The sequence below is a fragment of the Thunnus thynnus genome, chromosome 2 (assembly GCF_963924715.1).
Source record: "Thunnus thynnus chromosome 2, fThuThy2.1, whole genome shotgun sequence".
Taxonomy (NCBI): Eukaryota; Metazoa; Chordata; class Actinopteri; order Scombriformes; family Scombridae; genus Thunnus; species Thunnus thynnus.
Window position 1 is genome coordinate 23,384,795 of NC_089518.1, and position 25,034 is coordinate 23,409,828.

General features: G+C 40.0%; 1 protein-coding gene across 1 annotated transcript in view; it reads right to left on the minus strand.

Moving 5' to 3' along the window:
- Window positions 1-1,013: 1,013 nt before the first annotated feature.
- Window positions 1,014-25,034, minus strand: part of ntrk2a (neurotrophic tyrosine kinase, receptor, type 2a) — an 89,055-nt gene continuing 65,034 nt past the window's right edge. The window contains exons 16-20 of the mRNA XM_067611718.1: window positions 20,455-20,627; window positions 20,103-20,258; window positions 19,461-19,545; window positions 8,708-8,866; window positions 1,014-5,606 (exon numbers count right to left, since the gene is read on the minus strand). Coding sequence (XP_067467819.1) covers window positions 5,421-5,606; window positions 8,708-8,866; window positions 19,461-19,545; window positions 20,103-20,258; window positions 20,455-20,627 — 759 coding nt within the window. The 3' untranslated portion in view covers window positions 1,014-5,420. The remainder of the gene's footprint in view (window positions 5,607-8,707; window positions 8,867-19,460; window positions 19,546-20,102; window positions 20,259-20,454; window positions 20,628-25,034) is intronic.

Here is a 25,034-nt window from a genome sequence, read left to right on the forward strand (position 1 = left end):
TGTAGACAGAGCTCTGTTTAAAAAGAACTTATTAATTCAGCTGTTGCTTAATTACATCAGGGATTTAGGCATACTCTCCTGTCCAATTTGCTCGTACAGTTCCCCGCAAAACCCCTCAGCCTGCTCCTAATCTGCAAACCAAGCAAGTGTTTTTTTTTTGTTTTTTTTTCCCACCTTAAAAGACACTGGATTTATATTGGTATTAATAGAAATGGGAGAGACGTAGCATCACTCAAGCACTCCAATTTTATCACTCAATTCAATTTAGCATATTTGTCTGTTTTTCACACCGCCCTGAGCATGCCTGAGCACTTCATCGGTTTATACACAAACACACACTCACACACACACACAAACACACACTTATGCTTAACCATTCAGTATATTCAGTTGGAGGAGCTTTGATGTGACATAACACTTTTTATTAATTACATTGTATCACGACAGACTGGTCCACATTCAGAGAGAAATCATTTCATCATCATCATTACCATCATGACTCACTATGATAATTTCCACCACGCACTGTATGACTGTACAAGTTCTCTCTGGTCTGTGTGTGCGTGTGTGTGTGTCTCACCCACCAGCAGAGCACAGATGGGTGGCGTCAAAACTTTTGTGGCACCGAATAACAACCTGCTTGCAAAGACAGACATTAAGCTTTTTATTACCTTGTGTGTTTTGCAATGCAGATGTTTTTCTTACAATTTCAAGAGCGTTTTTGAGGCCGAGAAAAAACATTTTAACATCTCTTTCAAACAGAAACCTTATAAATGGGTTGTGAGACCATACAGCGTTTTTTGTTCTCTGTCCTATTTTAAGCTTCTTACATTCCAAACATCCACAAAACATCCAAAAAGCCTCCTTTTTTCTACCAGGGTGGCAGCAGCGAATCCCTCAAAACACAGAGACAAATAGCACAGAACCATACTTAAATACTGAAAAACAAAGAGACTGCATATAGCAAATCACAATTTCATTTTTCCTTTTTTTTTTTTTTTTTAACAGAGAAGCAGTTTTTGTGGTATTACATTCTTCAGGACGAAGGGACTCCAGAAGGGTCCAAGCACAAAGGTAATCTTAAAGATGACCTTTATGATATTTCAGCTCTATTAGTTTAGCCTGTGATGTAAGGGTTGTGAGCAATAGGGGATTAAGTGTGATATGGATCATAACACACTCAAAGTCATGATGTGTATCTGTCTGTATGTGGGATATGCTTCAGTCCACTGAGTCACATGGTTTAGCCCAAACTCAGCCCAATATTTATTTCGTGGCGAGGCTATAGGCAAAGGAAAATATCTGTTAATATTGCTGATATACTTCTGTAAAACTCAGGTTTTAGTAAGTTGTATAGCAAAGAAAGCTGATTTTGGAGTCATAAATAAAGCAATTGAGTGATTCCATAAGTCTTAGCTGCCATAATACTGACCTCAGTCCGGGTAAAGTCATTTATCATGAATTGGTGAACTGCAACAACAAATCAATTCCTGATTCCTCTGTTGAATCTCGTTGCATTTGAACTAGGATTTTGGCTAGAGTCTGCGGCCTACCCATCCCTTCTGACTCACTCTGGCATCAATCAGCCTTCGTCACACACACACACACACACACACACACACACACACACACACACAAACACACAGCTGGGAGTATGAGCAAATACCGCTCTGCATCCCGGGGGCTGCTGTATGTCATTCTGTGTATTTGTGAGTCCAATGCAGCCACCCAGTTTCTCTGCCCTCCACTTCTAAGACAAAAGAAGAAAAAAGTACAATCTAGATACTGTCACAGTCTCGGACACAGCAGTTAGCGACGCTTATTTCTTTCAGCAGCTTATTCACATTTGTACATGTATTTTTGTTCATTCCTCTCAATGTTATTTCATTTTACAAAAAAAAGAAAAGAAAAAGTAGCACTTCTAGAGACCAAAGTTTAAGACTATCACATACAGTATAGGCAGCATAGAAGAGGAAAGTTGGTTGAATAGTCTATGTTACAGTAGGTCACTTGAATAAGAGAGAGAAAGAGAGAAGTCTGTGATTGTCAGTCCCTCCTTTTTCTGAGGTGCCCGTTCATACAGCAGTTGTTGTTTGTCCTCATCTTTTTCTTCGTTTGACCAGTTTCTTTGATCTGAGGCATCAACGCGAAGACAGCTGTTTTTTTTTTTGCCAGTCACATTAAAGTTTCACAGAACGCTCCTGCGTTGCGCCGACATGTCTTCATCACAAGCATCCCTCTAACATCCTCTTCCTATAACTGTCAAAACATCACCGCTGTCCAGCTTGACACAGTTCATAATTAAAAAAAGAAAAAAAAAAAACACACAGCAGGTACGCACACACACAGTGCAGCCAGCTGAGATGTTGCTTCTTCAACGTACTCTACTCTTTTGACATCTGAGGCGTTCGTATGCACTGTGTTTGTGTCTCACAGTTTTTTCCAGCGTACACACAGGCCCTCACACACCCTGCCCTCTGTTATTGCACAGAGTTATTGTGTGGCAAAGTTATGAAATCGAGTTGAGTGAGCTCACTCAGTGCAAACTCTACTTGGCTATACAGCAGGGATGGATTTTGATAACTGTTAGCCTGCCCTTTCAATACTGCAGCCATTAGCCTGGCGTTCATGTTCTGACAGGTGACAATAATGCAATATGCCAAACTAAATCTACAAATGTGACAGACTGGTAAAAAACATCCATCCCTGTTGTAGAGTCCACTGTACAGTACATGAGGACAGGCTAAGTAGCTGTTAAGAGGGAGCCTGACATAAAAATACTTATCTTACACATTTGCTTAAACATAATTAAACCAAGTTCAGTTTGTTGTTGCAAAAGGCAACCTTAGATATAGAAAGAAATGTACAAAATGCTTTTTAATTTATAAATTAAATGACTATAAATCAACAAAATCAAAAATTTTCAAGTACACAAACATCAATACCATCAAGTGCTGTTGTTAATAAACAAGTAAGACTTATAATTCCAGATCATATTCTCATATGGACATCTAAATAAAATGGCTGTTAGTGAGAACCGCAGTGATTATGACTTTTGTTCTTTTAATATGTCTGTAAATAGTAAAATATGCCCCAGTAAAAATGCAAAAACAAAACATTAAATGTGTCTCCTTGCATGCATGTGAGCTGTTGTATATACAAAATGTCGGTAAGCGTTTTACCAGATACAGTATGTGAGCTGTAAGTGAGTGAAGTGGTTCTCAATAATGGGGATGTCTGGTGCATTATTGAGTTTATTTTTCGGTGTAATCTGTCGGTGGATTGCCAGTAAAATGCGTGTTTATGTGTCTGTGTGTGTATGTGGTTGAGGGCAGCCGTAGGAATGTGATGGGAGTGTGAAGTTGAAGTTGTGGCTTACAGAACATCTGCAGGCCACAGTAATGATGGATGTTCACTCTTACTTTCTCCCTGAGGACATTCACACCTCCTCAGTTTCTCCCTCCGGCCCCACAATCTTCTCTTCCTCTGTCATCTTTCTCCACATGAACCCATTCGTACCTTTTCGCTCCCGTCGCCTTCCTCTCCTTTCTACTCCATTGCATCCGTTCTGAACTCTCTCCCTTTCTCTCCATTTCTACCCAATATGCATTATTACCTCTCCTCTTATTTCTCTCCTCTCCACTGCTCCTCTACTCATTCCAGTCCCCCCTCTGTCTCTCTGTTTTCTTCTCCTCTCCATCCCTCCATCCTTCCTTCTCAGCCATAAAACAATAAGTCTTGAATGTCTGTGAGGAGACTGCGCTAATGGAGCCCATTAGGCTGTAATGAAATATACATTACACCATTACAGAGGACAGGGCCTGGCTAAAGCACTGCACCGCTCAAATAATAAAACATGCACAATTCAATTTCCTTCTCGGACCGTTTTGAGTGTCTTTCAGTGCGTGTGTGTGTATGGAGATGGAAGCATGACGGGATAAGGTATACAGTGTGTAAGTGTGTGTGTGTGTGTGTGTGTGTGTGTGTGTGTGTGTGTGTTTCTCTTATGCATCCCCTCCAGCACAGATGTGGTTTTCAAGGATGTCTGAGTGCTGAGAGCCTTGATGATTTAATATGGGTTTACCAAATGAACCACACCTTCTACTGCGCCGCCGCCCACACATCTGACCGTGATCTGACCACTCAAAACCCAGCATCCCTTAGTAACCTTTACACCCCCCCCCCCCAACACCAAGATCTCACAATTGTCAGACAGCTGCGGACAAATGGATCAATTGACCTCTGACATGATCGCTTGACATCACAAGTGAAGCATCTGTCACTTTGAGGAGGAAAAAAACGCAGTCATCATGTTACCCTGTGCTGTATGACGTAAATATGTAACAGAAAAAAGTGGTGAAATGTAGTATGTAGATATGAGTGCATATATCCATATTATGATCTGATATATCGTAGATCAGCGCCAGATAGATCAAGCTTTTTTTTTTTTTACATTTCGGCATTCACAAGTCAGCCTTCTTCCTTAACACTCATGATAATTATTTTTTCATCACAGCAGTTCAGTTCAGCCTCAGTTGGCACCCTATTGTTTGTGAAATTGGCCAACCAGAAATCCTCTTTTGTCACCTCCACCTCCTAATTTCATCTGACAGGCAAGAAAACCAGATTGTGTTTACTTTCCCTCTATTTTTTGGGGTCATTAGTCTAGTGTTAATCATCACCTGTCCAGTCTTTTCCACAAGCTGTGTTGGATGAATGCTGACATTAATATTCATGTACAGTTCTGAGAGACAGACAGAAAGACAGACGGACAGATAAATAGACAGACAGGGTGAGAGGGGGAAAACACAGTGTCTTTATGGCTCGACATCATACAGAGCCATTTCCTCTGAAACGTCTCACTGTTGCACAGTCTCATATTTACACGCAAAGGATCGAAGCTTCCAGAAATCCTCCCCAAGCTGCGTCTCCATGTTTACTCTGGTGAAATTTCCGGATGTTCAAAAGAGTCTTGTTGTCCGACAGGCAGCGAGGGAGGGAACCACTGCTCGGTCCTCACGATGAGTCACTAAATTCCTGTTAATCAGGTTTGATCAATTGAGCCCCAGTCAGTTTAAAGCATTTGAAAAGAAGAGAGAAGCCTTTTTTCTCCAAAGTTAAATTACTCTTAGTAAATGTCTCTTCGGGACGGAAGGGGGAAGGAGTAGAGATGCACAAAGGAGAGGAAATTGGGAGGAGAAAGGGATAGAGGCGAGTTGGGGATGTGTTGAGGAATTTTTTGATTGCCTTTAAGAGTTTGATAATAGCTTCACATCCTGTACAGCGCACGCACACACACCTCATCACCAGGTCCGTCCTTGTACACACACACCCATGCACATACACGCTTACATACAATACAATCCAGACTCAGACATCATACACACGTCCGAAAACTCCCCTCCATCCTCCTCCGGTGTTCAGCCAAGTATATCCAGGTACACAGGCGAGGCTTTGGCCAGGTTGAGGAGCAGACCGTGGATTTCTTTGATGTTGAGTCTCATGTGCGGCTCTCTCTGCCAGCAGCCCAGCATCAGGTCGTACACTTCTTTAGGACAGGTCCTAGGGCGCTGCAGCACCCTGCCCTGGGTTATACACTCTATCACCTGGAGTGGAAGAAACAGAAAGAAAGACAGAAAATCAAATGAACCGTCAGAGGTTGCAGAACAAAGAAACAGGAACATCTCCATCAATCCAAGCTTAAATTGGCAACTTTCTGCACTTTCAAGCTCCAGCGAAGATGATGAAGCATCTGCTCAGTAAAGTTGCTTCACCTCACTGCAGCAGCATACAATAAAAATGTCACTGTGAATAAATTATTTACTGAAGTGATGAAGTTGGGCAACATTGGATCTGTCAACCAGACAAATCTGACACATTTCTCGATAGCAGTGTAAGAGGAAAGTCTCCAGCTATACATTTACCTACCCATACAATTAATTTAGTGTTTCAGCACACTCAGTCAATTTGTAAAGCAAAGATTTCAGCTTTAAATCTACTTTAGGATGAGGACGAGGATCAAGGAGAGGAGACTTTTTGAAACCTAAACTACTGTATTCATAAGAGAGCTCCCCTCAGGTGTCAGTACAAGGAGCCCTTATCATTCTCTGACAACGGTTTGGAGAATATCTATACTATTATTAGCCTGTAAAATAATTAAGCTTTTTACAATTTCCTCAATCGTTAAAATACACCCTGCTGTGTGCATAGAAGGAATGCTAATTAATGAACTAATGGCTGCTATTAAGCTTCAAAAAACAATTGTGTCTTCTAAATAGCTTTATAGCCATTTAAAGGTCCAGTGTGTAGAATTTAGTGGCATCTAGCGGAACGGACGTGGCAGAAATGGAATATAATATTCAGGATGTTTTAATAAGTGTATAATTAAAACATACCTATGAAAATAAGAATTGTTGTGTTTTCATTATCTTAGAACGAGCCCTTTATATCTACATGGGGAGTGGGTGCCCTTCTATGGAAACATGTTGCACTGCCATGTTTCTACAGTAGCCCAGAATGGACAAACTAAACACTGGCTCTAGAGAAGGCTGTTACACCCCAACCTTAGTCGGCCTATGGGATGAACAACACTCCACCTTTGACCGAAAGTTAAACTCTAACAACACCTTTTAAAATACCCAAACCATGGGATTTATTAACATAAAGACATACAAAACAACCAAGCCACTAAATTAAGACTACAAACGACATTCAAAAGACAACAGCAACACTAAATAAAATCCCAGGCTGAGAGGCAGCAAGACCTGCAGCCCAAAAACCAGAAGCCTCTCCCTGCAACAGGAACCTGGAGCATTTATTCACTTCTTTTCCTGGACCAGGTGCACCTCTTTGAGGACTGATCAGGTGTAGAAGATCTGGGCGGAGCAAGAGATAGGAGAGGAAAAAGGACAAACAGCACAGGGAACACACACAGCCGTAACAAGGGCCTTTTGCGCTTTTCACAGCCACCGTAGATTCTCCTACATACTTGAAAGTGGAGGGTGAGGAGAGGCATAGTCATTTGGTTGCAATCTGCAACCTTACTGCTAGACGCCACTAAATCTTACACACTGGTCCTTTAAGAAAATGCAATACATGCAGATTATCATTCAATCTCTATATAATTAAGTATCAAGTCTGTAAGAGTGTCATCATTATGCCAATCGAGCAGTTGCCTACACTTTCTCACTCCGTGATAGCAATCAGTTTGTGAGAGTAGACAAATAACAGATATCTCATTTTAGAACAAACCTCTATATCCTGTTAAGACGATATCTGAGCTTTTGGTCAAGAGGTGAGTGAACTGCAATTCACGAGAGATTTAATAAATGTAAATGGGAAAGAAAAGAGGCTAAAGGTTAATTTTGGGTGTAACCAGAGTGAGTTGGAGAAAAAAGGAAATCTGTAAGCAGAGTTGAGGTCGTAATGTGGTTGAGTTTAAGGTTGAGGTGAAAGGTTGAAGGGCTCCTACACAGCAGCGTTTTCCGGAAACTGGGTCAAGCCCTTAGTACAGGGATGATTTGTAAGAGTTATTAATTATTCAGAAGACACAGCCAATTGTTTACTTACTTATTTATTTGCTTACTTGTTTTTTTGTGTGTATGTTTTGCTGATACAGGCTACACGCACATGATCCAATAATATTCAGGGTTGGCTGATCTGTACAGTATACAGCATCCTCTATTCTTAGACTCTAAATAGTCAATTCAGTCATGCTGAAAATTTGCTGGTTCCAGTTGCCTCTAAAATGTGATGATTCCCAGTTTTTTTCTGTTTTAGATGATTTCAAACTGAGTATCATTTGGTTTGTTGGACAAAATAAACAATGTGAGGGCTTGAGGATTTTTTAAAAAAAAACAACAAAGGTAATTGAGAAAATAATATTTGGATTAATTGATAATGGAAACAACCATGAGTTGCAGCATTTATTCTTGGTATAAATCCTTATTTAGAGTGAATCTATTGATTGTATCTCTGAAGACAGGGTAGTAAAGAGCAGGATATTTTGTTGTATTGTTGCCACCACTACTACATTCAGTCTGATCCACGACAAAAATACAGGATATTTTGAGGGGTTTTCAAATTGCTCTCCTCTAGAAAAATAAAAAAAGACACATCTGCCCCTGTACCATTCTGACGGTGATGCCCTGACAGAAGCATCTTCCCTCCTGCCAGACTGTGAATGGCGTGCAGAGCAAAACCAGCACAGCAGTCTAGCAAAAGCTTCCATTGCAGTCATGCTTCTTTTTTCACTTGTGAATAAAGCACAGCTTGCTCAGAGTTCCCCGCCTCACCATTAATTCAAGACACAATGAAATGATAAACAACTTATTGAGTTTGTAAGTGATTTGCCTTAGCTTTGTATAATGAGATGACTCTGGCCAAAGAATTCAGAAAATGTATGCCTGTGGGAAATATACACACAAAACTGATCAAATATTTAGTTTCACTTTTAACTGAAGGGCTGTTTTCTCATATCTCAGGGCTGCAAGATCTTGTTTGTTATCACTTATTAAGCTGAAGGTGCTTCTAACATTTACTGTATATAAAGTAACATAAAGCTTTGAACTTTTGACTATTACTCCAATGTGATGGATCAATTACCTTCACAAGGTTGACGCCTGTTCACAGCATAACTCTCCTATCTGTTGTTGTGTTTAGAGGAGGAAACAGACACATTTATATTATGTAAATGACATTGCCGTACCTCATTGTTGGAGAGCTGGTACCAAGGCTGTTTTCCATAGGTGAAAATCTCCCAGAGAACAACCCCTAGACTCCAAACATCACTCTCTGTGGTGAACTTTCTGTACATGATGCTTTCAGGGGGCATCCAGCGGATTGGCAGCATGGTATGACCTCCGACCTTTGAGCACAAACACACCAAGCACACACAAACACACACACACACACGCAGGGAGAGAGAGAGAGAATAAAGTCAGCTTTGATTGCAATGAACTGAGGAGAAAATTAAATGAAGATTTAGGGAGCTGTAGGCTTCGGTGTCCATAATCTGACAGACAACCATGTACACCAGAGAGCTCTGTTCTACTCTATTGTATTCTCTTCTATTCTGTTCTGGCACATAATGCATTTCAAATGCATTCATGGTCACGCAGCTTTTCAGATTTCTCACCAGGTTCAGTAAGGAATTTCAATATATTTTAAGGTAGCAAACATTTTACTCCTCCAAACTGCTGCCCGAGGCATTAAATGAGTGAGGTTTGATGTGTATGGCACAGTAGATTGCATCATTTCATGACTGTAGGACACTTCACACCTGATCAGTGCATGCTTCGATTTAAAGGGAACATTATATGCACATTTCCAGGTCTATATTTTTAATCTCTGGCTCTACTGGAATATCTTTGCATGATTCACAAAAAACTTATTGATTTCAGTTCAGCCTCTGTCTGAATCAGGCTGTTTCAGCTCCTGTCTCTTTAAGGCCCCCCCAGTCCATTCTGTTCTGATTGGTTAGTTTCTGTCACGGCCGACTTCTGGCCACCATGGAGGCTACTTTTTTCCACTTCTTTTTCTTGTTCTTTACTCAAAATGTCAACTTCTCAAATCCGGATTCGAAATTTGAGAGCAGACAACGTAAACAAAACATGGAAAAACCTAAGTAACAACCTTAGCAACCAAGGCTACGGAACGGACGGCCATGTATGGGCATGTGCAAAGTAGAAAAAAATGTCAGAAACCAAGCGTTCAGAGTTAGGCTGAGGCCCTGGATATAACATAACATAACACAGATATCCAACATCATCCAACATTATCCAACATAAAATCACAAAATGCATAATATGTCCCCTTCAACAGAAAAGTATATTGGGGAGAAGTTGTTTTATATTCCCTCCAATAAAGGAGGTATACCATTGAGCACATGAGGGACGCACTAATCAATAGAGTACAGATCACAAAAAGCTGATCAATGTGATGTTTTCAGTTGCTGTATCAGAAAAAAGTCACCTGTATGCCATAATATATGAGTCAGTTTGTGTGAGTCAGCAAAATGTTAGCAGTCTTTTGCGCAAATATCTGATACAGTATGTACATGTACACTGCTGATGTCCCATGTGATGGAGAGTTAATTGAATAAAGAATAATTTAATTATTACTTAAATTGTAGCATCAGACAGCACCGTGAGTTCCAGCAATTGTTGGCGAGCAGAAATCAACAGCTAATCCTACACAGGAACCCAGGCGCTCAGAGAAACATTTGGTCATTTCATTAAGCTCTAATCTGAACTGAGCCTTTGGAGCCTATTTGATCGTTGTATTCATTTTCTGTTTTTTTTTACCGCTCATATACACTGGCAGCTCGTTTCTGCTGAGATTTTCACCGATTTCACCGTGATTGCAGCCCAGAGGCAGGTTAATCTAACAGCAGAGGTCAGAGCGTGAAAAACTTTTCATGCTTCATCAGTGACAAAAGGTGAATGAGCACCTCAGTCCTCAAGCACACACTGCCATGTAATTATGTTTGGATAAAAGCTATAATGTGTTCACATGCTAATTTGTTGGCAATGTCACTCAGCCATAACAACAAACAGTTCCTCTGTTAATCCCTTAACTGATGATCTTTCCCACTAAGAAGCTTTATGGTTGAAAATTCACCTTATTCCACACAGTATCATATATTTTGTATCAACTTATTTCAGACTGTAATTAAAGCTATAAGATGATTACACTGAGGGAAATACTTAAAGCTGCAACCGTTAGTCGACTGATTGATTAATTGACAACTATTAAAATTAATTGCCAACTATTTTGATAATGAATTCATTGTTTTGAGTAATTTTTTTAAAGAAAATTTCCACTCAAATGTGAAATTTTCTGGTTTCTTTTGTCATCTATGACAGTAAAGTGAATATTTTTGTGTTATGAACTGTTGGTCGGTACAAAACTAGACATTTGAAGATGTCACCTTATTTTTTGGGAGACAATTATCAACATTTTTCACCATTTTCAGACATTTTATGGATCAAATAACGAATTGAGTAAGTAAGTAAGTGAGACAATAATCGACAGATTAATCGATAATGAAAATAGTCATTAGTTGCAGCCCTAGAAATACTCATACCAAGGATTTCATGTTTATTAAAAGGAAACATTCTTGATGCACATTTGCACATTTCTTTCAAAATGCAGCTTCATATATTTGGTGTTTGGAAACTGGATCTCAACTATTAAAAATTAGGTTCAGTCCAGTGAGGTTTGAAGGATAGATTTACAATTCTTCTAAGTGTGTCTTAAAACTATAGTGAGATGCCCATATGAACACTGAAAGAGGTTTTGCTCGCTGTAATCGCTCCTCCTGTTAATACTGGCTATTAAAAGATCCTTTTCATATGTGCTCACACTGTAAGTGTTTTGAGACAAAATCCACAGTCCTGGTTGTGTTCAAAAATGTACTTAAAAGTTTATCAAAAGCTCATATGAGGCTTCTGCAGTCTGAGTTGTTCAAGTCTACTGGATACCTTCCAAAGTTATCTTATTTTTAGAATAAAATTCTCTCTTCTTGTTTCCCTGGACAGTTTTTCCACTGTTGAGCTGCAGTGGAAGGAGAGTAACAAAAACTGTGAATTTGGCACGAAAAAGTCATTAACTTGAAAGATATCCACTTGATTTGACAAATTTGGACTGCTGAAGCTTCAAATTAGCTTCAGATAAACTTTTAAATACATTTTTGGACACAAGGAGGACTGAACTTGTCCCCCATCACTTACATTGAGAGTACATTAGGAATGGATCTCTTTATGGCCAGTATAAACAGGAGGGCTGATCACAGCAGGAAAACTCTGTTTGAAAGGCCATTTGGGCACCTGACTATTGCTTTAAGACAAACTTGAAAAATTGTGAACCCATCCTTTCAGGGGTCAAACCTGCCGTGAAAGTGAATGAAACCTAACCCTGCCGCCCCCTCCACTGTGCCTCCCCTCTCTCTTTACTTCCTCTCTGAACATGAATCTACCCAGTGATCTGGACTCCATTGCTCCACAAAGATAGTGCAATCCATTTTCTGTGGTTTATGCCTGTTATTAATGTCTTGGTACCCACACTTGGCCTGTTTCTATGTTAGTCAGTGGGTTATTTAATGGAGTAATAAAATGTGCACAGTCGCACAGATAGCCATCAGGTTCACCGGTACGTCTGGGGAAACATATCTGTCTTCATTTCTGCAGCTCTTACTCTTCATAACCAGCCCCTTGCTTTTCTCCCTGTAACACCATGTCTCCCTCCTCTTGTGTGCTTTTCATTTGCATTTTTTATCCCTGTCTCTCTCAAATTCACATTTGCTTTTAATCGGCATGAATATAAAGAAATACAGTGTTGAAAAAGCATTGTGCTACAAGGTCTACAAAGTGATCATTCAGAATGCAATATAAAAAACAAACAAATAGTTTACACATTTCTACACTATGTATTGTGTATACTACACAAAACACAGTGTAACGCTTTACTACACATAGATGGTTTCAGTTGGGCGTTCTGTCGCTAGTAGCAACCACTACCGACAATTCAATAGCAGTTTCAGTTTTCTCCAATTTAACCATGACATCGTTCTTTTACCAGATCTGTGACCAAGAAAATACTGACGGACACCTTTTATCTACTCCCCAAATGCTCTTGATCAAGTATTTTCAGTTGGAACTAGTTGTTTTGTGATTGTTGCTTTGTTAATATAGTTTTTCTGTGATCAGTCTTCTGCTAATCAGTAAAGACCAACTGTTTGTCGACCTTTAGTGGAAGTGTGGCTCACTTGAGGCTCAGCTGTGCACCTACAGGCAGAATTACGTGTTTTTTCTTCATGTTTGGATATCCTTAATTAGTATGTTTTTGCTTTGATCTCTAAAGATTTCAAATGCAAACTCATTGTTTATACTACTAAGTTCTATTGTATTCTATTCTTGTTTTCTGACAGCATTTATTCACTGATGTGTCTGGATCTGCTCACAACCATTAGTCTTTTTGTTTTATTCATCATGGCTGATCATTTCCCCTGATGGTCTGAAATATTAATACAGGGCTCTTGAACTGCTGGGCTACATTTTTTTTTAATGTTTGTTAACTGTCCGTGGATGTGTGTGTGCGTGTACGCTATCTGAGTGCATATCTGAGCGAGTGTGTACGAGAGGAAGGAATGAGGAGAAGAGAAAGGGGCAGTATTTTCAGAATTTGGTAAAAAAAAACAACAACCCAAAAACAAACAGAAGGAATAAAATGAATGGAGGAGCAAGAAATGAAAGCCTCAGATTAAATGTTATTGCGTCCTGAGGACATCAAATATTAAGACAGTCAAGTTTATAGTGAAGCAGTCTGAACACCTGACACTTTCAAAAATATTCAGTGAGGTAGAGACGGTGCATCTCTCTCTGTCATCAGCTCTCTCTCTCTCTCTCTGTTTTCTCTCTGCTGTCAAGTGGCTCTGTCCTCTTTGTCTTTGTCTCCTCTGCTGTACCCTTCTCTCTCTCTCTCCCTCACTCGTTCTCACCTTCTCTCACTGTCTCTCAGCCCGCCTGTCTGTCTCTCTCCCTCTCTGGCTTATAAATATGCATCATTTCAGCTAGACCGCTGCCTGAGTGTTCCAGGAAAGCCTAACAACAACAACAACAAAAAAAGAGGTACAATAAAGCAGAGGAGGGATGTGGGCTCTCTGTAGTGACCTCGTGGAGGCTGTGGTATCCATGGCAACTGGACTAGTTAAAAAGAAAGCATTATGGGATGTGGTGTAGGCGGGGCTTATGTGACTAACTCCGCCTACTCTATGTTACACAGGAATCGTACCTTAATTGCCCTCTGTGTTCCTATGGAAACAAAAACTCTTTCCAAGAATGCTGGTGTATGTGTGTGTGTATGTATGTATGTGTGCGTGCATGTGCGTGTGTGTGTGTTGGTTTTATTTTTTCCCTGGAGTAATGAGCCTGTTCTCCTTTTACTGTTCAGATACAGCAAAATGGTTGACAAATACTGTAGGTTTACACTACGTGCTGTTGTTTATTTAAGTGACACTGCCACTAAAAGTACACCAATAAATAAATGAAAGATGAAAGATTAACTGAAGCGACATACGAAATTGCATGGATTCAAAGCATAAGATGGTGTTCATAGACACTGAAGGAGTGTTTTTTGTCATCTGCAGCACACATACATGTCATGTCAGTTCATTGCGCTCCCCCTGATGATTGAGATCTGTCACTATGGCCCACTGTAAAAAAAAAAATAGCAACACCTCTGACGTAGATATTAACTATCCTGCCATTTGGTTTCGGTTGAGTGTTCAGTTGCTAGTAGCAACCCCTATTGACACAGCTCCATAGCAGATTAACTGACATTGTAAAATTCTGCCTTTTCATCAGTTCTGTGACCAAGCAACTATTGATAGCTGGCTTTTATCTTATAACTCTCCTTATTACAGCTGTTTTGTGATTGGTGATTTGTGATTTGTTAATTTAGTTAGCCTGTAATCAGTTTACTACTAACCAAGTTAGTGATTATATTAGCTGTCTGAATGGATCTAATTCTCTGATCATAGGCCTACTTTCTTTCTTTGTGGCATGAGTGTCAAGGCAGCAGTAACTCATTTGACAACTAGTTTAACGTTTATTTTTAACGACTTTGGTCTAATTCTTGTTTATGTGCATCTTTTTCTGTTAATTGCTATATGATTAAATTTGTTGCTGAATATTATTTTGGAAGCAATGCTGAACATCACTTCCAGTAAAGACATCAAAGACCAACTTTGTGGCTGAGTCCAAAATCATTCTCTCTTTACTAGGCTATATAGTGTATATAAATGTACCCTCTGCAATTTTATGTGAGTATCCAAGTAGTGTGTAAATCATCCTCTATATAGTGCCCAGAAAATTCCACGAGATTGAAAAATGTAGTGTCCATGGCATGTACTATACACTACTTTCTGCTAACAATCCCACAATGCAATACTCCACATTTTTAAGTTGCAAAAATTACCGTTTTGCAACTGTGCTGCTCACTACTGAGCAAACAAATTAGTGTCTATTACATAGCGAGTAGTGAATGAGTGAATGAGGGAGTGATTTCGGACACATTCTTAACCTTTATTGGATGTGTGTTGACTGGCTGCAAAGCTGCATCCACATGCATAGTGAAGGCAGAAGAATGATACTGTGAGACAACGTGTCTTGATATGAGAATTTTGTTTGCAATTCATGTTTTTAACTATGAAGTTTTATATTTCATATGTGAAATGTCACTTGTGCCTATGTGAATTTAATGGATGAATATGTGGAATGTCGGTCACATGTGCATCATGATTTAGGTTGTTTGTTTGTGTGTTTGTTGTCCACTTTTATGTATGGTAGGTTTATGTGTCTTTATGTAATTGTGATAAATGGTTTTGTATTTAAATAATAATAATAATGATAATAGAATTATTTAAAAAGGCACAGTAAGAATTCAAGTGAATGAGAAAGTGTGTCCTGTACTGTATATATGATGATACGAATTATCTAGAATTATCAGGTTAGTTTGTAAAATGATTTTTTTTTCACAGTTCCTTATGAGTAGAGATGCTTCTCCACAAGGTAGATATTAATATGCGTTGACCAGTATCATCTTTGTGTTGATGTGTATCTTGTCGCACTGGCAGCATCGTATTGTGTGTCCACATGCACACTCCTCCTGGACAGATAACTGCTCTGCTCCACTTTAGCCTCTCCAGGTGCTCCATTAAGATACTGTTTGTCTGTGCTGGTTGGGACCCAGAGGTGGATTGTAAAAAAACAAAGAAAAAAACAAAACAACAACCACACACACACACACACACACACACACACACACACACACACACATCAGCCAGCCAAATTACTCTGCAGAGATTGTTTAGCTCTGCTTTTGTTGCCAGCACCTGCTGCCACAGTCTGTGTGTCAGCAGGCTCAAACACTAAAATCCTCTTTCATCCTACACATTTGTGCATACAAACTGTTCAGGAGGAGAAGACATAAATGTGCTGTATTATACTGTATATGTGCATTCATCCTACCCCAACTCCAACTGCAAGTCCAGCCCCACCCACGTGCCCACACACACACACACACAAACTGAAAAAAGGCTGCATGGAAAGGCTCAAGGTTTGAATGGAGGCATCCTGTCTCTCTTCTGAATCATCTGTCAGGTTCATTGCGTAACGGGGGATTCGATGACGTCGTCGCAGCCCCATCAGTCCTACACCTCTGCTTCTATTTTCTCACACATATACACACATACACACACACACACACACACACACACACACACACACATAAGCTCTGGGGGGGCTCCAATTCCTCTATGAGTCATCTTTGCTCCTGTCTGACGCAAGAGCATGACTGGTTCCCTAACACGCACACACACACGAAACATGGCTGGATCAGTGTGTCTTGCCTCCCACCATCCTGCATGTACCTCTGTTCTGCTTTGCTGTTTCTCCCTGTCTGTCTACCCCTGTCTTTTTTTGTCATTTCTTGCTCTGATATTCTGCTCTGTGGTTGTCTAAAGCTGCAGCTCCAGTATGTGCCTGTTTCTCACTGACTCCGCTGTACACTGTCTCCTCTACAGGCTGCCTTGCCTCCAGACCTGCCCTCTCCCTCCTCAGCATGTGTGTGTTCCTTTATCGCTCTATTACTGCCTTTTCTCCTTTTTGTATATTCATTCGTGTCTTGTTTTCTCCCTCCCCGGCCTCCCACTCTATTCCCCTCCCTCTCTCTTTCCTGCTGCTCCCTCCATCTCTCTTTTCCAGCTCTTTCTCTCCTTTCATGTCTTTGCCACCCTCCTTGCCTCGGTCTCCCACACTTCCATCTCTCTCTTTCTCTAGTACTGCTTTGGCATACTAAACAGAAGTTCCCTGATTACTTTTCTTCCTGAGAAACGTTGGATACAACTCCGAGGCTTCACCGCCACTGCCTTCGTCCGTTGCCATGACTACAGCCTCGGCGCTTAGCTTTATTGAGGTGGGGTGAAAGGAAGGAAGAAGAGGAGGAGGAGGGGGGGGTTGCTGTGTGTCGTCACACAGAGATAGTACAAAAGAAAAGCCACAGAGAAGAGACCTTAATCTTTTTTTCCCATCTTTAATTGGATGCCATGCATAACTAGTTATTCCAAATTTAATCTGGTGTTTGGAAAAAGACCAATGAAAAGTCCATTTTCTGTGCACTTAGAATACAGATGAATTGTGGCCATGTGGATCATGTATTTCTGACCTTTTCAACAGAGGGGTCTAGCTCTGGGGTCATGAAAGAAGGGGGGGGGGTTCGACATGCAACAAAGGTCCGCTGCCAGATTTGAACCGCGGACATTGCAGTTATGTGGCATGTGTCTTAACCAGAGGGCTACTGGGGCACTCCAAAACTATGTTTCTTACGTTGCCATGCCGTGCATCGTCTGTTAAAGCAATAATTTTGTCAAATATTCCAGTAACTGTAAGGTTAAATAAATCTTGATAGAAGCTATTATCTAGAAAAGTTTTTCTTAACAAACTCAGTGTCAAAGCTCTTTTTTCTCTCTCAGTTTTGCTCGATTGTTCAACATATTTATCTAAAAATATGAAAAGACCTGATTTACATCTAAAATGAAACATATCAATCAGTGCCATGGCTGAATTATACAGACATGTTTACCATCTTTGTGAATGTTTTTGCTGACATTATTATTTGTCTAAATAGATTCAATAGATTGAATGTCTGCTCCTTTCCTCTTCCCCTCCCTCTCTTCGCTCTCTTTGCTTCTTCTTCAGAGTTCTCTGTCACTGTGACTCATGTCAGTTTGTCACGGTGGACGGGAGAAAAGGGCAGGAAAATTGACAGTCACTATCAATCAATCAGTACGATTTATTAGATTTTGGCCTTTTGGAAAGGTGACAAATTGCTGTTCAGAAGGGGGAAAAAACACACTCTCAGCTGTCTCTTGTACCCCTGAGTTATCTTGACACTCATAGCAGAGCTGCTAAATGTCCCTGTTACACACACATACACACATACATACTCTTGAACACACACATTCACACACTATCTACACCCACACATCTCTTTTTAAAATGCTGCTGCATTTCCACTCCATTTCCTTTTTGCAGAGTGGTCCTTTCTACACCACCCTCCACTGACTTGCACGTCCTGCATTGTGAATAGATCTGTTGTACTGTATATTCCTGTATAAGACACGGTTGACGTGACCCTTCACTCTGCATTAAGCCTCATCTATACATTGGTGCACATACAGTGGCATATTCCCCTCAGTCTGCGAACTGATTATATCAGGTTCAACATACGTATCTGAATAAAAATCATGGTTTTGCTACTGCTGCCATAATAGGAAAAAAAAGCATTTTTGCAATTTTGCTGAACAGATTGTGCCCCGTTTACAGAAAAATTCAGATTCAACTTGTGCACTGAAACTGCCTCCAGATCTACATATATTTAATATTTCATCAGCAAAGTCTCCAGTATACAAAACAGGATACACCTTTGCAGGCACAACTTTCTTAGGTGGTAACTTAAAGTACAGACGGGTAACAAATTAAAGGAAAAACCAACATAAAGTAGCTTAGTAATGAGTTGGGCCACCACGTGCAACCAGAAGTGTTTCAATACACCTTGGCATTGATTCTACAAGTATCTGAACTCTCCTGGAGGGATGAGCACCATTCTTCCAAAAGATATTCCCTTATTTGGTGTTTCGATGATGGTGGTGGAGAGCGCTGTCTAACACGTCGGTCCCATAGGCGTTCTATTGGTTTGAGATCTGGTGACTGCGAAGGTCATAGCATATATTCACACCATTTTCATACTCATCAAACCATTCCGTGACCCCTCATGCCCTGTGGATGTGGGCATTGTCATCCTAGAAGAGACCACTCCCTTAACTCCTTTAATTTGTCACCCATCTGTATGTTAGAGTTTCTGATTTTATTTTTGTATACATAAATTCATAAACTATCATTTGCATTAGGAGATTATAAGAAAATGTATTGGTGCTTGTCATGCAGCTGTCTGGTTAGCCGGGTCTCTGATTCTTGAATTTAAATCACCTGCTTAATACAATAATAGTGAATAAATTATAATATTAAAAAAACTCCATAACAACTACTGTATAATGTCCCACTGTGGCAAAGAATGCTACAGTAATTACCCAAATGAAACAACCCTTTCTCCACACACGGTGTGACTTAGAAAACTCACATAATAAAGCATGCTACTTATCCTCCCCTTGAGTTCAGTCTATTGTATACAGTACGTCATTACAGCGAGCTACATACAGCTAGATGTATATTTAAATCACTGCACTGTACTCAGTTTTGACCTCCCACAGGAAGCGTCTTACTGTAACTCTGCTGGAGTCCGTCAGTCATGCCCATGCAGGGGAGGAGCAGAAAGGGACCCATGCAGCAGGGAGGAGGGAGGCTAAAAGAAGGGCCAGAAAAGAGATCGACACATACACCTACCCTGTAGTAGTCAGTGCTGTAGACGTCTCTGGACATGCCAAAGTCTCCAATCTTTACCAGCAGGTTCTCACCCACCAGGCAATTCCTGTTAGACAGCAAATATACAGTAAGCAGCAGCAAACTAAGCACAGAACAATAACAGCAATGTGATGTATATACTGAGAACTGGCAAGTCCCACTTTTACCAGTTAACATGTGAGGTGTTAGACTTCTGCTATGTTAACAGCTTTCATACATGATGCTGCTGAATCCAGGGAATAGTTTGCACTTAAAATTATTCTAGCATCCTGCTTGCATTCTGGAAATAAGAGTATTTTTGAACATCTATAAACGCTGAGGACCAGAAAGAGAAGCTTTCATTTAATGGACAGTTAGATTTTACAAATTGAATGTCAATTTAATGGGTGGCCAAGCCTGTGCTAATATAAATCATGTCCAATTGAATTTGTCAGCAGTACCTTCCAACCATGTACAGACATTTTAAGGTGGTATTTCTGTTTTTGTATTTGAGCTCATGTACTAAAATTTCTAAAAGTGAGCTTTTACTGAAACAGCGAAGGGGTTTGAATACATTTATCTGTATGAATAAACATTCATTAAGTCCATACTGTACATAATATGATAATAAAGTAAGTGATAAACCTGGTGGCCAGGTCGCGATGCACAAAGTGCTGTGATGCCAGGTAGACCATGCCAGACGCTATCTGCTGGGCAATGTGCAACATCTGGGACTGAGTCAGCTCCACAGGTCTGGTGGTCTGGCCCTCTGCCATCAGAACCGCATCCGGACCGTGAGCCCTACAAGGGAACATGTAGAGAGGGTTTTAATGTTCGCTCAGTTGATGTTTGTTAGAGTCATGTTGTTTCCTGTCATTTGTTTTGTGTTGACCAGAATATTGGTACAATCTTCAACAAGGTAAACTACATACATGCTCAATTTACCAGTTTCCAGTTTGATAACAGGTTTTAAATGTAATAAAGAAAAGATCCATGCCTGAGGAACTTGTTGAGGTCTCCGTGTTTCATGTACTCAAACACCATGATGAGAGGGTCGCTCTCCACGCACACGCCATAGAAAGTGACAATGTGTTCATGCTGAAGGTTGGTCAGCAGCTCAGCCTCACGGTGGAAATCCTTCCTGGCATTCTCGCTGGCCTCTTTAAGTGTCTGAACACACACAAAGAAATGCACAGTGACATTTTAATAAACTGACAAATGAAAAGCTCACACATTATGGCACGTACACTATTGCCAATTAGTCACTTTCGCAGTGCACCCAGTCTGCTCCAGTTTATTTGGCTGATGTCCACTATGTAAAAAAAAAATTGAAGTGTCTTGCCTTGTAAAAGTGAGTTACAGCAACTCAGCACACGCACTGTGAAATTATTGGCACTGAGCAAGGACCGATACAATAGGACAGTTTATATTAATGTAAGCCATTACAAAGTACAACATTGTTTAAATTCATTATATTCCCTGTGTTCCCTTTGAAACTAATCTTTGTCTTCCCTCCATGAATCAGGAAATCTGTCAGGGTAGTTGTGTAACACAAGCATCTGTGACAGAGAGTGTGTGTAAAAGACAGCGAGAGAGAGAGAGAGAGAGAGAGAGAGAGAGAGAGAGAGAGAGAGAGAGTTGCAGGAAAGAAGAAAAATATAGAAAATTCTTCTTGTCCTACATGAATAATTGATTGTCTTCCTACTGTATACAGTATGACATGGATATATATTCGCTTTCCAACTTGTGTGTGTGTGTGTGTGTTTGTTTGTCTGTCTGTGCACTAACAACGCAGATAGAAGCTCATGTTACAAATAAAGGTCTAAAGGACAAGAAGAAGTCACTAAGAAAGCTCAGGAAGAAGGAAATGACCTTGCAACCTTGTAGCTGGAACGCTGATATGCCAGAAAATGAGACAGACTGTAATTCTATGCACTTACACTCAACCAAACATGTACCGTGAAACAGAGGCTTGGTCATGTACGTTACAGGCTGTAATATGATATTGCATGATGATGATATGGTTGATTATGACAGTATGGATACTGTATGAAATCCTGTGCCCCCATCTTAGTTTGATATACGATATCGAACATGTATGGGAAATCTAGATTGGCTGACTGGGATGAATTTCCTCTGATAAGTTCCCACATGCTGAGAGTGATTGCCTGTCTTAGTTTGACTTTGTGCAAATAAACTGATACCACCAGATGCTGATACCACTTTCTAATTAAGCATCATTTATAAAGGGTTCAATGGTTAATAAATCATTCACTAATGCTTTATAGCCAATAGGATGATCAACTTTTGGGTTACCAGGTTGTGAATAATGCGTTTGGTTGATGATTATTTATATTTCATAAACATGCAGTTAAAATGTTGGTAATGCATTAATAAATATCAATGGGTCTCTGAATTTATAAGAAGCCATCACATCTGCAGTTATAAATGTTAATAGATCATCAATAAGGCTAAGTGGTTACCGGTCAATTCTTGATGAACCATAGCTAATAAGCTAGTTGATAGACGAAGCAGGTTTCATGATGGTAAACACCAGAAAAAATGTTCTTATAGTAGCTCAAAACTAATCTAAAGCATTAGCATTTAACTTTTTGTGTCATGTTTTATTTGTATTATTAAATAAATAAACTAAACTTGATTAGTAAAAAAAACTTTTCATAATAGTTAGAACTTATAAACCTTAATAAATGGTTTCTTATTTGGTAGTGGTGCCAAAGGGCTTCAGGGCTGCTACATACTTTTAGTATGACTATATCTGTTTGTTTATCCATACATGATGGTCTACTGAGGCCATAAATCCATTTCTCATACAGTAAGCCTATGCAGTAAAAGGAAATCTGGGACACAAAATTTGATAAAAACAATATTTCCTTTTTTTGGCAAACACAGTATGCGCTGCTCCATTGGGGTCAATCACTGAATTGCTCGATATATCAAATGAAGACTGTAATAAATATTCATTACAGTACTGAGCAAACAATATCAATGTTGAACTCAGGAAAGTAACAACAGAGCCTTTCCTGTGAGCCAGGCAGCTACGCATGAACTATCATGCTCTGAGTCTCTGAATGCAATGTTGCATTAATTCCCAGGCTAAAAGCCATAATATTACACTGTTAGTCATCCAGTCTGCACACATTCAGGTCCCTGGACAAATAAAAAGCAATCAACATCCTCCAGCTCGGGAATGTAGAGACTCACATTTACATGTGTGAAGGCAGCATTATTGAAAGTGCTAGGTGTGCGTGATTGATGACATGCAGCAGTGTAAGTGTGTGTGTACAGGTGTGTGTGCATGCATATTTCTATGCGTATCAACACATGTTGAAGTGTGCCATTGATCAATGGCACCTCAGTGTATAATATGCAGTAACGATAAAACTTATTCTGTATTATGGCTGACTTGCTGATTGATAGCCGACTCTAAAATCTGGACCATTAAGCTCTATTAGTATGTGTAGGTTATTTTAATGTGGTGGTGTACAGGGGAGAGCATGTTTCTTTAATGTAACATGCATGACAGAGTGCAGCGGAAGTATGTGTTGTACTTAAGGAACTATGTAAATATGTACTCATGAGGGGAAATATAAATCACTGCATGTTCTTTCTTTGAAGTTGGATCAGGTCTACACTTCATGTCTCTTTATGCTGAACAACAGTGACAGACTGTAATGTTGAGAAACTCCACTGACAAATCAAAAAAGCAATTAAAGCAAATGTACAAATTTTAAATGAACATCCAGAAAGTGAGCAAAGGAAAATGCAAATCAGTTTGCATCAAGATTACATATTGAATCAAAAGAGTGCCAGTATCTCTACCGCAATGTTAATACAGTATAACATGGCATTTTAGTTTTAGCTGCATTTAGAATACATTTGTCAATTAATTTATGTCCTCTGTCAACATTAACAACGTCCTGCAGCAGCAATACACTGGTGCCAAGTCTACACACTGCCAAATGTTAAAGGGTTGGTACACCCAAATCATCACAAGACTAGTTCAAAACCTAGTAACCTAGTATATGGCTGCATCATAAATGGTCAGTGTGCATAATTGTGGCCTTTGTTACAGGGATAGACAGTGGTAGTGTCAATAATGTGAATTCCTGAAATGTTTGTCTGCAACTTTCTGTAGTGGTCCCATTTGCTGGTAAAGTGTGCTGAAGTAGCATATCACATGACATGGTTAAGCAATGTTTGAGTCAAAAAAAAAAAAAAGGTTATAAATGCAATTACAAGAACAAGTTGTGAGACGCTTCAGTCAATAAATGCGTGTTTTTAAAGCTGAGGCTTTGCTGATTCATTTTGAAAGAGCAATGGCCAACGGGGAAACTCCAACACTGTGCTGGCCAACCAATGGTGTAACTTCATCACTCAGCCAGTCAGTCAGTGACAGACATTCAGGGTTATAGGGCTGGTCTGTGGCTGGTCAGGCCAAAAAACATTGTTCCTTACTTAGATGTAGTGGTATGTGGCCATCCAGCCAAACTTTTTACCAAAGAAATAGTCCCTATTAGTTTGTTTTGTAATTTGGATGAACCGACACTTTAAGGAAGAAGTGTCATCATCGGTTTGTCTGAAAAGTCTGTTTCCATCAGCCTTCATCACATTTTCTCTTTGTTGATGCAGCAACAAGGAGGAGGGAAAGACAACTGGAGAGAAATGTTGAGTCACAGCAGTTGACCACAAGGGGAGGAAGAAAAGAGCAGATGGTACATTAGCTAATTGAAAAAAAAATCAGATGAATTAGGAGAGTTTAATCAATCAACTGACTCTAATGATTAAATGATTCATCTGCATTACGTCTATAGGCAACGCCACGTTTAGCAGTTTGAAATACAATTTATTTTTAATGTAAATTGAGCGCTGATTATACATTGACATGTGGTCAGCAAAACATTGCATCGTGTTTTACATCCAAGAACTCTGCCTCCCAGGATTTTCAGGTACATATTTTACAGACTGCTCAGACTGAGCCGAAGCTAAGCTGGCAGCAAACATCAGTGGGCCAGCAAGCGGTTTAAAGCTAAGCTGGAGGGAAACAGGAAGTGTAGGAAAAGAGAAAAGAAGGTGGACGATTTGAGATTTGAGGGAAAGTGTCAGGATGGAGATGAGAGCTGCAGAGGGGAGAGGAGAAGTACTGCAGGTGAGGAGGGGAGAGAAAGTGGGGGAGTAAGGGAGGACAGAGGGAGGGGGGGGTCTCTTACAGGTCATGTATTGTTAATGAGAAGTTCTTCACCAATCAGATCCTGTTTCACCGCAGACTAGCAGAGAAAGCATCCTTGATGGAGAGATGGACGTATGGAGAGATGGGATTGGGGGATGCTATCTGGGAAACCATTCAATTTGACCCCGGAAGTCAGTGGTTTGAGTGTAATTCCACCTTTTGCTTACAGAGAAACTCTTGAAAGGAATGAGTGGCTAACAATAGCAGAGGAAATGGAGGTGAGGAAGAGTCTAAATACTGTACAGATGCCATATGAAGGATTTCATTTCAAAATGCCACATATCCATTTCAGGAACATAAGATTATCTGCTATAAACTGTTCAATATTT